The sequence below is a fragment of the Coffea arabica genome, chromosome 2c (genome assembly GCF_036785885.1).
Source record: "Coffea arabica cultivar ET-39 chromosome 2c, Coffea Arabica ET-39 HiFi, whole genome shotgun sequence".
In the NCBI taxonomy this organism is placed as follows: domain Eukaryota; kingdom Viridiplantae; phylum Streptophyta; class Magnoliopsida; order Gentianales; family Rubiaceae; genus Coffea; species Coffea arabica.
The window spans coordinates 17,269,380-17,285,460 of record NC_092312.1 but is presented as its reverse complement, the minus strand read 5'-3'; the positions used below and the strand labels follow the sequence as shown (position 1 = coordinate 17,285,460).

Here is a 16,081-nt window from a genome sequence, read left to right as displayed (position 1 = left end):
GCTGGGTTGATCTTGCTTTTGCTTTGCTTGAGTGGTGAAGCTGGAATTTAGTAGCTTAGCTGTGGATGATGGGACAGCAACCAGCGATTAGCAAAAGGGAATACGAAAGCAGAACAAAAACTCAAAAGTCAGAAAACCCGTTGTTGTCTTGTTCTGAATTTCACCTTGGCCTTCCTGTCTTATTGTTAGATCAAACAGTTGCAAACACCAAATTAACAAATTATGGGCCTGTTTGGAAGTCTAGTTTTTTAGCAAGTTTATATTATACTAATTTTTTAATAACTTTTGCTACAGGAACCCCAAAAACTTATCAAAGTTTTTAAACTACACACTTAAAATATCCAAAAACACAAAAAAAAAAAAAAAAAATTTCCATTCCCACAAAAGCTTCTTCTTCCTCCCCCACCACCACCTTCGTCGCCGGCCACAACCTTCGCCACCGATTCCGGCACCGATCACCTCTTCCGGTGCCGGTCTTCTTTTTTTTTTTTTTTTTTTTTTTTTTGCTTTTCCCCTCTCCCCCTCTTCCTCCCCAGCCATCCTCCCCTTTGTCTTTTTTTTTTCTCCCTGCGTCTCCCCCACCAACCTTCCCCTTCCCCTCTGGCGGATCTGGTCGCGAGAGAATCATTTCATTGGTTTTTGCCCCAGAAAATCACACTTGCAGGCCGCTGTGTTTGTTTCTCTGCCACCTACCAACTTAAAAAATCTGACCAAGAAGATACGGCAGAGGTCCTCTTAAGTAGTTTGCACTTAAAACTTTGCAGAAAAATTGGTCGTCCTTGCACTTGGGAAATCTTCATCGAATCCTCCTTCTGCTCGTCTCAATCAACCACAGTGGCTGTGGTGCACCACCACCACGCAGCTCTTTCCCCATCTTGAATGTTCAGGCGACACACTAAAACCTCGCAACGGGGTAATTAGCATTTAGCATCAATCATGCAAGTATATAAGAACCTTGCAAGGAGTTAGGGGGAGAAGGAAAATTGCCAAAAAAAAAAATCATTTCGCTGCTTTATCTGTCGGCAAAAGCAAGGAGAGGAGAGGGGAGGAGAGGGAGAGGGAAAATGTGAAAAAAAAAGAAAGAAATCAGGCATGGTGAGAAGCGGGAAGGGGAAGGGGGTGGCGGGGTAGAAGGATAAGGCGCAGAGGGAGGTGGGGGGGGAGGGGAAGAGAAGGGGAAAGGGAGGAGAGGGGTGGCGGGAGGTGGCATCGGTGGAGTTACTGCTGGGGGTGGCGGAGGTAACGGGGAAGAAGAAGAAGAAGAAGAAGAAAAGAAAAAGAAAAGAAAGAAAAAGAAAGAGAAAGAGAAAAAGAAAAAGAAAGAAAAAAAAAAGAAAATGAAAAAAAAGTTTTTCACCTTACAAAAACTTCTATAAAATTTTTCACCATACAAAAACTTCTATAAAATTTTTTCAAAAACTTCTACAGTGCACTACAGTAAAGTTTTAGACAAACTCCCAAAAAACTTAGGCTCCGTTTGGATTAGCTGTTTTTGGGTTTGTTTTTCAAAAACACCACTGTAACATTTTGAATCTGAAAAACAAGTTCGTTTGGATTAGTTGTTTTTCAAAAACTATATGAAAAACTTTTACTGTAGATTTTTTTGGATTATTTTTAGAGGTACTTTTGAAACATATTTTTGAGTATTTTTAGAATATATAATTTTTATATTTTTATATAAATATACATTTATATTTACAAATGTATAGATGTATATTATTATAAATGTATAAATTATAAATGAATATTATATAAATGTATAAATTATAAATTATAATTTTATATTTTTATATAAATATGCATTTATGCATTTATACATTTATAATACATTTATAGATATTTATAAATAAATATATTTATATATTCATATAAAAATATATAAATGTATTATATTATATATAATACATAATATAAATATATTTATAAATGTATAAGTGTATATTATTATAAATGTATAAATTATAAATGAATATTGTAAATATATTATAAATTATAAGTGTATATTATTATAAATGAATATTATAAATGTATAAATTAATATATTATAAATATATATTAATATTATGTAGAAATGTATTTATATAACTAATATAAATGTATATATGTATTGATATTATGTATAAATGTAAAATTAATATTATGTATATTAATATAAATGTATAAATGTATTATATTATATATAATACATAATATAAATGTATATTTAAATGTATAAGTGTATATTATTAAAAATGTATAAATTATAAATGAATATTATATAAATGTATAAATTAATATATTATAAATATATATTAATATTATGTAGAAATGTATTAATATAATTAATATAAATGTATACATGTATTAATATTATGTATAAATGTAAAATTAATATTATGTATATTAATATAAATGTATAAATGTATTATAAATGTATTATATTATATATTATACATAATATAAATGTATATTATAAATATGCATAAATATTTATATAATATGTATAAATGTACATTTATATAAATGTACAATATATTATATATTATATATAATTTATATAACATATAATATTTATATAAATATATTATAAATATATAAAAATATATTATAAATAAAATAAAATATTTATAATATGTATGTATAAATATATAATATTAGAAATGTATAATATATATAATATACATTATTATTAATATAATTTATGTATAATATACATAATTGAAATATGCATATTAATATATATTATAAAACAAAATTGAATAAATATATTTATAAATTTATATATAAATAAATGTATTTATATAAATATATAATATTTATTTCAATTGATATAATATATATAATATTATACATAATTGAAATAAATATATTTATATTAATATAATATATATAATATATAATTGAAATATGCATATTAAAATACATAATTGAAATATACATATTAAAATATAATTGAAATATACATATTAAAATACATAATTAAAATATACAAATTGAAATATACTTATTAAAATATACATATTAAATATACATAATTGAAATATATTTGGAGTTGTTTTTGATATATGGTTTGGATATGGTGTTTTTGAAGTTGTTTTTGAAATCTACATTTACTGTAACATTTGAAATGTGAAAAACAGTTTTTCAAAAACAGGTACAAAAACACTCAATCCAAACGCAGCCTTAGATTCCAAATAGGCCCTATATTATGAAAGCCTATTATTACGATCTGTGAGGGGCCAAGAACAATAAAGAACACACTGGTAATATGACAAATTTACAACAGAAATAAGAAAAATACATAAAACGCAGACAGCAAACGAAAAGAAGAAACTAAATATAATAATATACATATTATAAAACAAAATTGAAATAAAAAATATTATATATATAAATAAATAAATATTAATATATAGAAACAGAGCCAGTAGTATATATTTTTAAAAAATCCCAAAAATAAATTTTTTTTTAAGATTTTGGAATCAAATGTGGGATTCATCAAAACCCTCCAATCTACTTGGGTACGAAGAGTTGCTGATTTTTCATGAATCATTCCAAGATTTCAAAACCTATACTCATTAGCCAAACAACAATTTTGGAGCTCAATCCAATTCTTGATTCCTATACCCTCCAACCAAGCACACCCTAATAAATTATTTGGACAGCCATTATTTAGTTTAAAATTATTTATTTATATCATAAATATAATTTTTAATGTGTCTTTTAATTTTTTTTAATCACCATTTTATTTTATATATTTTATCTTATATACATTACATCTGTTACGGTAATTATTCCAAATAATTATTTCAAATAATCTTTTGTCCAAACACCACTAACTATACATTGGACAACTTTGATTTCAAATAAAAAATTTACTTCACAAATTTTAACCACCTTTTTATCTTCCTAATCACCTTTTTATCTCACATACATCACATCACAAAAAGTGTTACAGTAATTATCTCAAATAAATTATCCAAATAAACTCTTATCCAAACAAGTGCCATTATTTGCCTCCAAATTAGTTGGAGTGTCTCCGCCGGAGAAGGAGAAGGGGGGAAAAGCACAAAACAAAAACAAAAACCAAAAAAGGTCGGCCGGTTTCTGTGTTTCGTGTTCAGACATAGACATCAATACGATCCACTGCCTTATCTTTTGTTTGATTTGCTTTTGGTTGCTCTTATCGAAAACGTTTGATAAACAGAATCAAGAAACACGTTGATAACATTTTTGAAACTTCGGTTTGGTGTAGTATATTTATTCCATCGTTATACTAGTCAATAGTCATCGGGTATTGCCCATTTCCCCTCGCTTCATTTATCTCTCCGCCACCGCCCAACCATCAATCAGTCCTTGGGAGAAACAAAGCAAACATGGAGCTCAAGCCGCGACTTTCTGCCATCATCACTGGCGGCGCCTCTGGAATTGGTGAGTCTCTCTCTATGAATATTTTGAGTCCCTTTTTGGTTAATTCTTGAACCGCGATGATAACTGGTATAACTTTTTGGCCCAATCAAATAGGTAAAGCTCTGAGCTTGGCACTGGCTCAGAAAGGAATGTTCGTCACGATCATTGACTTTTCCGAAGACAAGGGAAAAGAGGTTGCATCCCTGGCTGAAAAAGAGTCTGCCAAGTTTCACGCCAATTTGGATTTTCCATTAGCCACGTTTATCAAATGCGACGTCACTAATTCCGGTGAGTACAAGTGTGTGTTAAATTGTACCTCTAACTTTGTTTGTAGCTCAGACTTTAGAATTAAATTGGGAAGCAAAATAAAAGTTCTTCTTTTTGAATAGTTAGCAGCATAAGACCTTAATTATGAAAATGAGAGTTTCCCCGGCAAATGGTAAATATTACCCGTAAGACTACAAATAAATGGAAGAGGTAAAGAATTTGGTTTCACCTTTTGGGTTCGGTTTTTGCTGCAGATAAGTGTTTATTCATTTACTTTTGTATGGGGTGGGGTGGGGTGGGGTGGAGGGGTGGGAGCATAGCATGCGTCGATATTTATCTTTCATGAAAATAGGATTTTCTGATCTAACTATGGTTGCCAATGTTTATAAGGGGATTTGGCTGCTGCATTTGAGAAGCATGTGACAACTTATGGAGGATTGGATGTCTGCATAAATAGTGCCGGTATAGCTAATCCTGTGCCATTCAATAAGGACCAAACTGATGGTTCCAAATCTTGGAAGCTGACTATTAACGTCAACCTTGCTGCTGTCATTGACTGCACCCACTTTGCGGTAGGTTTGGATGCATTACTATTCACTGCTAGTCAATTGATTGAATTTTAGAATTTTGTGAATTTCACTTCTTCTTTTTTTCCCCATGGAACCTTCTATGTAGCCAATAGCACAATATTTTATACTGAAAGGAACTACTTGGGAACTCTAGTTTTTTCACAAAGGGTATATGGGAGAGATCAAAAAAGAACAATGCATCTTGTTCTCCTTTCTGAATGTACATTTTGTGTGCTTGCATACGGTTGTAGTGTTTAGTAAGGGGTCCGCCTAGGGAAATGGAGGAGAGATCTTATACTCCAAGTGACCCTCCCCAAACTTATCCAAAGGCTAAGTCTCGAAGAGGATAATAACACAGTTATGCCTGTAAGCACTCAAAATTTAACAAGAAGTAAGGCTAGCTTCTTATTCAATATATTTCTTATTCTTCAATGATAGAGATGTAGTGGCATTCATAATCTTATGCAAGCAGTGACCTGAGAGTATCAGTGTTTTGTCTAAATTTTGCCGTAAATGTGGAGGAGTTTAATATAGCTTTGTTTCTTGTTTCCCTCCATACTTATCAGCTGTGTGTTGTTATTGACCATTTGCTAGAATTTTCTACCTTTTCTTATTCCAGAATCCTGCACTTTCTTCAAATGAGGAAATTCAATTTGGTGATAGTGGTATGATGATTTACATGTGATTCTTAGATTAAAACTATGCGAGCTGCACGAAAGCCGGGTGTCATCATAAATATAGGCTCTGCTTCAGGGCTTTATCCAGCGTACCATGACCCTATCTACTCTGCCTCAAAAGGTATGTGGTTTCTACATTGTTGTTCTGCTTCCAAAATGATATATTCTGAAGCATCTGTACGCTTTTTTCGACTATGTAATTGTTATGGATGTTTGATTTGTACACTTGCTTGGATAGGAAGATTTTAGAGTCTCCCAACCATTATTTTTGTCTGACTGAGATAATTTTGTAGGTGGTGTGGTTCTATTTAGTAGATCACTGGCTCCATATAAGCGTGAAGGAATCCGTGTTAATGTGCTTTGCCCTGAGGTAACTCCTATTGGATTCAAGTTGTCTTTGGCCTGGTTATGATATCACTGTACTTCCTTTCTACAAAATTGAACATTTGAATGTAGCTTGTCCCTTCTTGATTTGTCCTGAAATATCCACTCTCATTCAATGAAAAGTTTTCTTAAGAAAAGGACACAAACAAGCTTAGTGGACTCCACAAGCTCAGCACTAATATTCAACAAGTTTCTTCATTCCAACATGTTTTTGACTTTTATATTAAATTGTACAACTAACTACATTTCTATTTTTCACCTTAAATATTTTGCAAATTTCAAAAGGACATCAGGTTTGAATTGATGAATTGAGTTAGTACTCCTTTAGTAGAAAGAGCTGTTCCATATGAGACTTGGACCCAGTTTAGCATTTTCTTCCTTTATTGCAATGGTGGTTACCACAGAACAAGGGAAACCAATGGGTTATGCTTATGGCCAGGTGTTAAAACCATTAACATTTGCCAACTATATTCCTCAATGGTTGGAGCCAATTGTGTTCTGATACTTAATTTTTGCCTAATATTTTGCTAATCTCTGGAATATAAATTACCAACCGATGTTCCTAATTATCATTATATGTGCCAAAAAGTTATTTCAATCTACTTATTACAGTTGGCTTCTTTATTAGGAACAAGAGATAATGATCTGCTGAATAGTGCAAAGCTGATAAGCATTTTAAAGTGGTTACTCCTGCATCCTATTTGGAACACTATGGCCGGATAAAACATTGAATCATTTAATTATTTCTGTTATCTCTGATGTTAATCTTGCCTTGCTGACAGTTTGTGCTAACTGACTTGGCTGCCAAGGTGGATCCTAAATTTATTGATCTAGTGGGAGGCTATGTGCCAATGCAAATGGTAGTCAAAGGTATGTAGTTGATTATATACGATTATCCGCTTTGGTGTTAACATGTAAATTATATGTCTGTATATGGCAAGACTGTCTCAACGATATGGTGATTGAATTTCATTACAAGGTGAATCTGATTGGTTGCAATCGGGTGTGATAGTTTATCTTCAAGTATACAGACATAGACATGTATCTCAATGTGTGGCAATAGTAGGGTCTTAGATCAAGTGATTAATTATCCCTGCTGCAGCAATTATAGACATATTCACTCAAAATGCTGACCTGTGCATTTCATCTAGTTATTTTTATAGTCTGTTATCCTTTAAACAATGAAACTCTCGATTATTTGCTGCAGCCTGGAATCAAGTTTTTTCTTTTTCCTTTTTCTTTTTCCTTATCATTTTCAAAAGTTAAATGAAGAGCTAGGATTAACTTTTTTAGTTTTGAAAAAAAAAAGATTCAGTTTTATTCCCAAGCAATGGAAGTAGGAATTACTTCCTTCAGTACAAATTCCGAGTTCTGCTAATCCTGTTAAGCAGTATGGTGGATAGGGTTCATAATTTGTTCTTCTGCTATGATAAACAATGTTCTTCAAACCAAAATTATGAATTCGGCAGGTGTTTTTGAGCTTATTAATGATGAGAGTAAATCTGGGGCATGTTTATGGATCACTAATCGAAGAGGAATGGAGTACTGGCCATCTCCTCAAGAGGAAGCAAAGTTCCTTGTGTCTTCTTCAAAATCAAGAAGATCATCTTCATCTGTGGTACTATCAAATGTTCAAGTTCCACAAAATTTTGAGAAGATGTAAGTCTTGGTGCTCAAATTCTGTCAATCTGTATCAGCGTACTTTTTTGTTTTTCTCAGGCTGGACGGTGTTGATATTATGAAAACAAATTTATATGTGAGTACAAAGGGTTGAGCCCTCTTGGCATTAATTACAGGAATGAGACCATCAGATGCTATTGGGCTTAGGAATAAAAGTTAATTTATCCTGTTTCTATCTTTGATCATCAAACAATTAACAAAGCGGGTATCATCATCCATTTAGCTATTTCAGTTTGATATGGGACTTTTGAGTTTTGCCTAAGCATTTACTCCTCTCTTGCTCGGCTACTCAGTTACATCTCTTTATGGAAAAAATGATAGTTCTGCAAATTCCTTAAGATCTGAGAATTTGCTGATTGATGACTGTTAAACCTTTTACCTCTTATTCAGACGCTAATACGTTGTAATAAAAAAGTCAGGCACCAGTTTCTTCTTGGCTTGGATAATGCAGTGCGTTATTACCACTTGGTAGTTATGGGTGGTAAAAGCTCATCTTTTGTGGTATGCTAGTCATTGCTAGATCTGATTTTTTCATTGCTCTTGTTAAGCTGTAGATTTGAGTGGATTTGGTTGATATTTCTGTCATTTCTCTATGAAACTTTTATAGTTTTATATTTTTACTATTCTTCATTCCATGGTGTTCTTATCATGAATGTATGTAAGCATATTTACATTTCTCTCAACAGTGTTTGCTCGTTTGACTTTCTTTTGACAATTTTCCTTCTGGTCCTTGGTTTCTAGAGTGGTTCACGCACTCAGTCACAAATTTCGTACTGCAACAAGTATAGTGCGGACCTCGCTGTCTTTACCAATCAAATCGGACCATGTGCTTTTAAAAGTCATTTATGCTGGCGTTAATGCTAGTGATGTAAGTTCCTTTCTCTGTAGTTTCATTTTGAAATTGTCCAGTTTCAGTTAAAATGCAAAGTATGTATCATATAATTGGATGTTCTTCCTGAATAATGAAATATGTATTAGGAAGTTTTCTTCTCTTCTATTTGGAACTTATTGTTACGCTGTTCGCATACCATTTTCTGTGTCAATAAGTCTGTAAGCTTGTTGGATAAATTATAGGCTGATATGGGAATTTACTGTTGCCTTTGTATTGCTTCTGCCTTTAGATACCAGGACTTGTAAATGTGGTTCTATCTCTTTATCATCGATCCATTCATGGAATTGACGACTACTTTCTTAATGCATCCTCTCACAATGCCTTTCTTGCTTAAACAAGTATTGATGAAGAATTGGCAATTGAACAAAGTGGTATAAGCCTTCTACATAATTTGAAAGAACTTTTTGGATGGAAGTTTGCTTGTAAATCTGCAGTGCTACTTACTGTTGTTCCCTGTTAGGTGTTCCTATAAATCAGTGTGTTAGTACATGTGGGGTCATATATATATATATCTGAACTCCTCCTGGCTTGGCATATTTTCTTTAACAATATGTTTTGTTACAGGTGAATTTTAGTTCAGGTAGTTATTTCAGCGGCAGCAAGAAGGACATTGCCTCTCGTCTCCCATTTGATGCTGGATTTGAGGTGTACTAGCAATTCTATAAGTTTATAATTGAAGTTTGTTTAATCTCAATGAAAAATCAGATAGATCAACCATTTAGTAGTTTTGATGAGATGAGCAATGATCTGATTCTTGCTGTCCGTGACTTTAATGGCTTTATTACTCTACAATTTAGAACCTTGGCCGCATTTAATTTACTTTTTGTTTTAAATCCATTATATGCTGGATTCTGACTTTATGCAGAATTGCAGTTTTCAGGGTTCTAGAATTTTTATATTAGTTTCATTCCTCTCTCTCTCTCTACACACACACACACGTATTTCTACATACACTATATATATATATATATGCAAGACGTGCATGTGTTACTTTGCTGCAGTAGTTAATTATGAACTATTGGAGCTTAAATTGTTTGTATTGGTCAAAGATTAGGACCACCTTTCATTGTCCTCGTTGCCGTTGAAGTTAAAAAAGTGCATAAGTTTTCCATTGTCTATATGTGCATCTTTGACAACAGATGAGAAGTTTCAAAGCTTCTTGATTTATGATTCTATTTAAAGACTTTGCTATGGGAGGATCAGTCTACCCATTTGGTATAGATTGTTCTCGTGGATGGGCTCACGTCTAAAATTTAATATCATTACATTGAAGGCTGTTGGGATAGTTGCTGCAGTTGGTGACTCTGTGAAAAATCTGAAAGTTGGAACTCCTGCTGCTATTATGACTTTCGGAAGCTATGCTGAATATACAATGGTAACTACTTTAATATATAGGTCATACTATTCTTCTATGGCTGAAATGATCTCTGCTTTAGATCATGGTTATGACCTTTATGAATTTTCACATCAACAATATAGGTACATTCGAAGCACATTCTTCCTGTCCCAAGACCAGATCCTGAAGTTGTTGCCATGCTTACATCAGGACTGACAGCCTCGATTGCTTTGGAGAAGGTTTCTGTGGCAATCATTTTCAATTATTTATTTCCCTCAATATCCTGTAACAGACTGCCCTTGCAAGATTTTATCACTCATTATCCCGCAATCTAGCTTCTGATCTTCTGTAATTCTTTATTTATTTTAGACCACATGAAAAGCACTAGACAGATGTTTAAACTAGCTTCTCCACTGTTTTTCCTTGGATGTGAAGGCTGCACAAATGGACTCGGGAAAAGTAGTTCTCGTGAGTGCTGCTGCTGGAGGGACTGGGCAGTTTGCAGTTCAGGTGCACTGTCAAACTAGATAGTTTCTATTTCTTTTAGGTTGATTTTTCATGGGCAGTACATTTGGACCCCAAACTATTATTTAACAAAACAATTTGAAGTACTGTAGTTGCTTTTCCATTCTCTTTTGCTATAGTTTTGTTGGTCGACTAGTGTGGAGCCTATAAAGGATCACATGATACTTTAATGTTTTTACTATGTTTATTTTTTTCTGTGATAAAATGCCTTCTTAACTTGTATCAATGCATGTTAGCATCAACTTTTATCTTCTTCTTAACTGTCTTTTCCAAGTCTGAATTTAGGTAATTAATACTGAATCACTTATTAATGCAGCTTGCAAAATTAGCTGGAAATACTGTTGTTGCAACTTGTGGAGGTAAAGAAAAGGCTACACTTTTGAGGGAATTGGGAGTTGATCGAGTCATCGACTACAAAAAAGAAGATATAAAAACAGTATGTTTTCTCAGATTGGAAATCAATTTATGAAGTATTTTAATCCTGTTCTGTCCTAGTTGGGCTTTCCTAAAGTACCTTAATACCATAGTAAAGGTGTTCTGGAGCAGTTACATCCGTGCAAGTTATGAAAAATGGGGAGTTTTTTTAGTTCTGCGTTCCATATCAACTACATTCTTTCTAATCTAAATTCTTCAGAACTGATTCACTGGATGAAAAACTAGTATTCTCCAGTTTAGCAGTTTTTAGTGCTTACTGTTGGAATGCTTTATGCAGGTCTTGAAGAATGAATTCCCTAAAGGTGTTGACATTGTATACGAGTCTGTTGGTGGTCAAATGTTCGATCTATGCTTGAATGCATTGGCAATCTACGGAAAACTTGTAGTGATTGGAATGATCTCCCAGGTTTGGACCTATAATGGGACTTGCTTTAACGTTTCTGCTCCTTAGGGGTGCTACCATTCTCTCCCTCAACAGTACGCGCACTCCTAACATTAACTGATGACTTGTGATTCCAGTATCAAGGGGAAGATGGATGGAAGCCATTAAATTACACTGGGTTATGCGAAAAGCTTCTAGCAAAAAGTCAAACTGTGGTAAGTAAGCTAGTAATTGTTTGATACCTGTGATGCTTTTTGTTAATTTTTTCATGCCATCAATTTTTTGACCTTTTTTTTTTTCTAAATTTTTTGAATTTACTGTATTGGGTTTCTGAATGGAGCTTAAGAGCCCGGTTTTGTTGTGCTTCGATTTGCTCATATGATGTTTTCAGGCTGGATTTTTCTTGGTACAATATGCTCATTTTTGGCAAGAGCATCTCGACAGGCTATTCCACCTCTTCTCTGTGGGAAAGCTCAAGGTAAGTTACTTTCATCTGACCCATTACTGAAACATAAAATACGTGTATTGCTCTGCCCTTATTCTGGAGCGAAACGTCTTCAAACTTCCTAGACCTGAAGCCAATAACCAACGGGTATTTTACCTGAGTTTACTTGGGAGGAACGATCTTAGTTCCAAGGGTCTTTATGCACTGTGTTTTAAATGATTCCTTTCTTCATTTTCATGACAGGTTGCTATAGACCCAAAAAGATTCCTAGGCCTTCAATCAGTTGCTGATGCTGTGGAGTATCTCCATTCTGGCAAAAGTACTGGCAAGGTACGACTCTCATCAACCAATTTCTCTTAGTCTTATCTATCTATATATATGTGTGTGTGCGCGCGCGCGCGATATCAGAAGTTTCAAATCTGAAAAAACTTGCAGGTGGTGGTTTGCGTCGACCCGAAATACTGTGAACAAGTGTCGAAATTATGAGGGCAAGCATCCAGAGGGAGCAAGTCTTGTAGACCTTTGTGAAAATAAATTAAATAATTGGATGCGATTCAACTAGTAAGTGCCCCTATAATGGTCAAGTGTGATCGACTCTTGCCCGCAGTTATCTGTTAAACAAGCACCACGTGCCTTTGTTAATCATTTTTATACTCCGTCCTCTCTTCCGTCCTATTGATATTGTATCACATATATATATATATATATATATATATCTGGGTTGTACAAAGAAGCGTTTCTTTGTTTTTCTCAATGACGAAGAATATGTATATATATTAGTGAGGGAGAGATGCGTTCTCGAGCATTTCATGCACACAAGTGAATGACGTTTCAAGTAAAGGACATCTTCAAAGTGAATTATAAAAGAGAGGCTACAAAGTGCAGCATCAAGGTTCACAAGAAAAGCACCATTTAGAGGGCTCAACGTATATATATTTCTCTTCTGAGAGCATAACGGTTGAACTATTTTTGTTACATTCAGATTCAGGGTTTATGTACAAAATATGAAAAAAAAAAAAAAAAAAAAAGTTTCATTTTGTGCGCCAAAAAGTAGCCTCTGCGTCGGAGCATCAGTACGGTTCCAAGAGCCCTCTTTTTGCCTGCCAAAGTACATGTATTAAACTTCACATTGTCATCATAATTGGGCAAATCCCTGCAAGTACAAGGATAATGCGGTTCCAGTTTACAGACCATCTCATAAATATGGTGTCATTCATGAAAAGACCTTAATAGTCGCTAGAGCTCTAGTATACTTCTCTCCAGGAGATGTATTTTAACGAACATCAAACTTGGAACTAAGATACCCAACTGCTGTTTATCAATCCATCTCCCAACAAAAATGTGCCTGGGATCCTTTTGTCTTAACTAGATTTTCTTTTGCCTGAATTTACAACATAATAAGCTTGTATATGAGAGACCTCTACTGGACCTTCAGGCCTAGTAGTTGGTGTATTGCTAATGCATGGAATCTATGAAAACAGCAAGTTGAAGAGATCCAGGAAATTTGTTTCTAAAGCATCAACATGTTGTCCTTCTGCTCCATGATAGAGCTGTATGACTTGCACCAGAAAACTTCTATGCAATAAACGCTGGATTGCCTTCTAAGATAATATTTGGTTCCTTTTGAAGTTCAAAAGGTAGTTAAACTACTACATGATAAATCAGGATTGGTTCCAAGCATTGAAGAAAATGTGATCCATAGATCTACCTACTTAAAATGGTTACCTTGGATCTACAATCCCCAACCAAATGGTAAACGACAACATCGCCCTCGACCAATTTTTGCGCAATGGAAAAACGTTTCCAGCCCCCAATAAGCTATTGTTTGATAAATTAAAAATATAGATCGGATCCAAGTTATTAACAGTATAATATGAAACAGGGATGCACGAACTATCAATATGGCACATAGTTAAATGTCCCAAATCATCTGGATAACTGCAGCATATCGTGCTCAATAAAACTTAAGTACATATGAGTATGCATGAATTGCTTATGTTACGCCATCCAACGCCTTCCTTTAAATGCAGTAGATGCAAAGTCGAAGAGAAATTTTGAACCACACAATAACACGAACATACAATCTGCAGAAATGGTTTTACTTGTAAATTAACATTACTTCTGAAGTCTTACAAGTACAACGTTCATCATGCTTGGGGTTTCAGTTTTCAAAAATTCGTGGATTTCAACTTTTTAAGGAATTATCCATAATCAAACCAATACTAACAAGTGATATCACGGCTTAAAGTAGAAGGACGGCAAGAAAACAAACCAGTTAACACCCTAGTCCAAATAGTCTCAAAAGGAACATCCATTGAAACTGATCACCTAACAACTAAAGGGGAGAAGATGAACATTTTCAGAGCATTGACATTTGGATTTAGGGAAGATTACGAAATTCATATTTTGGACGTTGCACACGGTACCTTGATCCGCTTGGGGAAGTTGAAAAAAAGAGAAATAAACCAACAAAAATCCTTCCCAATATTGTTCAGCTCACGAGCAGCATGCATGAGACAAAATTGTCTGTTTCACATAAATCCTTTTCATCAATGCATTTTCTTGAATTATACCAGATTGGCTAAAGGACTAATGCCACAGATCATTTGCAAGTCCGAATTTGAAGCCTAACTGGAGTCATATGTCATAATTAACCTTCTCTTTCTAAATCAGCTGAGGCAGAAACGTCTATTTTGTTGGCCAGCTAATTAAAATTAATAAAGGTAGAAATGAGAAATTTTGACTATCGCACAGCGTCAAAAGGGCATTTGAAGAACAAGTAAAACTGATACTAATAACAGTCAGACTTGCATGAGAACATTTCCAGACTTCATACTTTAAAACTCCAAACCCACGAAATGAAAATACAGATTAAAAAAAAAATCACCTTTTAAGGAGGGAAAAAAGGGCAAGAGTAAAAATTCCTCACTTTGTTAATTTCAGAAATTTCAGGGCATTGTCGGTTTCTTTTGGACCTTCTCAGAACCTGGCACAAAAAGCACACAATATAGTATAAGCCTTAAAAGCCCGTGCATGCATATAATCCACTCATCAATGAATGAATTTTATTGTTGGAAGAAGGAGACCTCAGAAGGAGAGCAGTGATGAATAATGGGTTTTCCTTTTGAGAGCAAGTACTAGTGCAGGGTCATGTGATCTTCATGATTAGATTCTGAAGTGGGTTCTTCTGGTTGTTCTCGTTCCATCTTGGGTTGCAGAATATGAGTTTTCTCATCCAATATTTTCCTACATTTTTTTCTAGCTCTTGAGGAGTAAAACAAGACAACAAGATGAGACTATGCATACTGGAAATTTCTACTAGTGCATGGAAGGAGGAGTTTGGGAGTGACCCAACAAGCTGTAATGGTGCAGTAATCATAAGGGAGAGAAACAGAGAAAGTCGACCGTTTCGATTGAAAAAATGGTTTGTGGGGGTGTGGGCTTATAAGGTATCAGCTGTGGGAGTTGCTTCGGCGGAGATGATGACACCTGCTGGCCGAGCGGGGAAAATCAAAGGCATGGAATGGAAATGAGAGAAGAGGGTGAATTTCTCGTACGGCATGGGAAATTGGGAAGGAAAGAAAATTGGATCCGCGACTCATCCAAGGGAATTCGGGAAATTTTTACTTCAACCAAGAGGTAGGCAATAGCTTAACTGCTTGTACCTTTTGAGGAGGCGTGCGTTGTATTTTACGTGGTACAAGTACAACTGCGTAAGACATTTACTGGTCTTGCATAGATTGCTCTACCTAGTATGGTTTGGAAATTGAATTAAGTAGCATTAGCCTATTACTTCGAATCACCCAATCTTCCATTACCATTGTTAATTTATTACTCTTAAATACAAAATGAAACCTTTTAGACTACCAACAAATCAAAAATTGTTACCTGCATGCCATTTTTTTGTCATATATACATTTTGGATAATTTTTTTTCTACATTATCAGTGTATATATGATATTTTTTTTATACTAATATATTTCGATCATGTTACTTTTACATAATATAAAGAGCAAATGAAAAAGAAATGGCCACAAACTATTGCCGTTTACGTGTTTATGTCATTAAACTTTTGTTTTGACAAAAAATATCACTCAACT

General features: G+C 34.1%; 1 protein-coding gene across 2 annotated transcripts; it reads left to right on the top strand.

Moving 5' to 3' along the window:
* The first annotated feature begins 3,983 nt into the window (after positions 1-3,983).
* On the top strand, positions 3,984-12,637 carry LOC113726422 (uncharacterized). 2 transcript variants are annotated; one of them, XM_072074789.1, is made up of 18 exons: positions 3,984-4,410; positions 4,504-4,677; positions 5,047-5,228; positions 5,918-6,023; positions 6,196-6,272; positions 7,069-7,156; positions 7,756-7,945; positions 8,708-8,834; positions 9,423-9,503; positions 10,132-10,233; positions 10,338-10,433; positions 10,630-10,704; positions 11,036-11,155; positions 11,432-11,560; positions 11,674-11,751; positions 11,928-12,014; positions 12,225-12,311; positions 12,417-12,637. In XM_072074789.1, exons 1-18 carry the CDS (start codon positions 4,356-4,358, stop codon positions 12,465-12,467), a joined length of 1,905 nt encoding a protein of 634 aa, XP_071930890.1. In that variant the 5' UTR covers positions 3,984-4,355; the 3' UTR covers positions 12,468-12,637. The 2 variants fall into 2 exon arrangements, 1 of the variants encoding a protein (XP_071930890.1); XR_011839072.1 differs by lacking the exon at positions 12,417-12,637 and having other exon boundaries at positions 11,928-12,128; positions 12,225-12,300.
* The last annotated feature ends 3,444 nt before the right edge of the window (positions 12,638-16,081 follow it).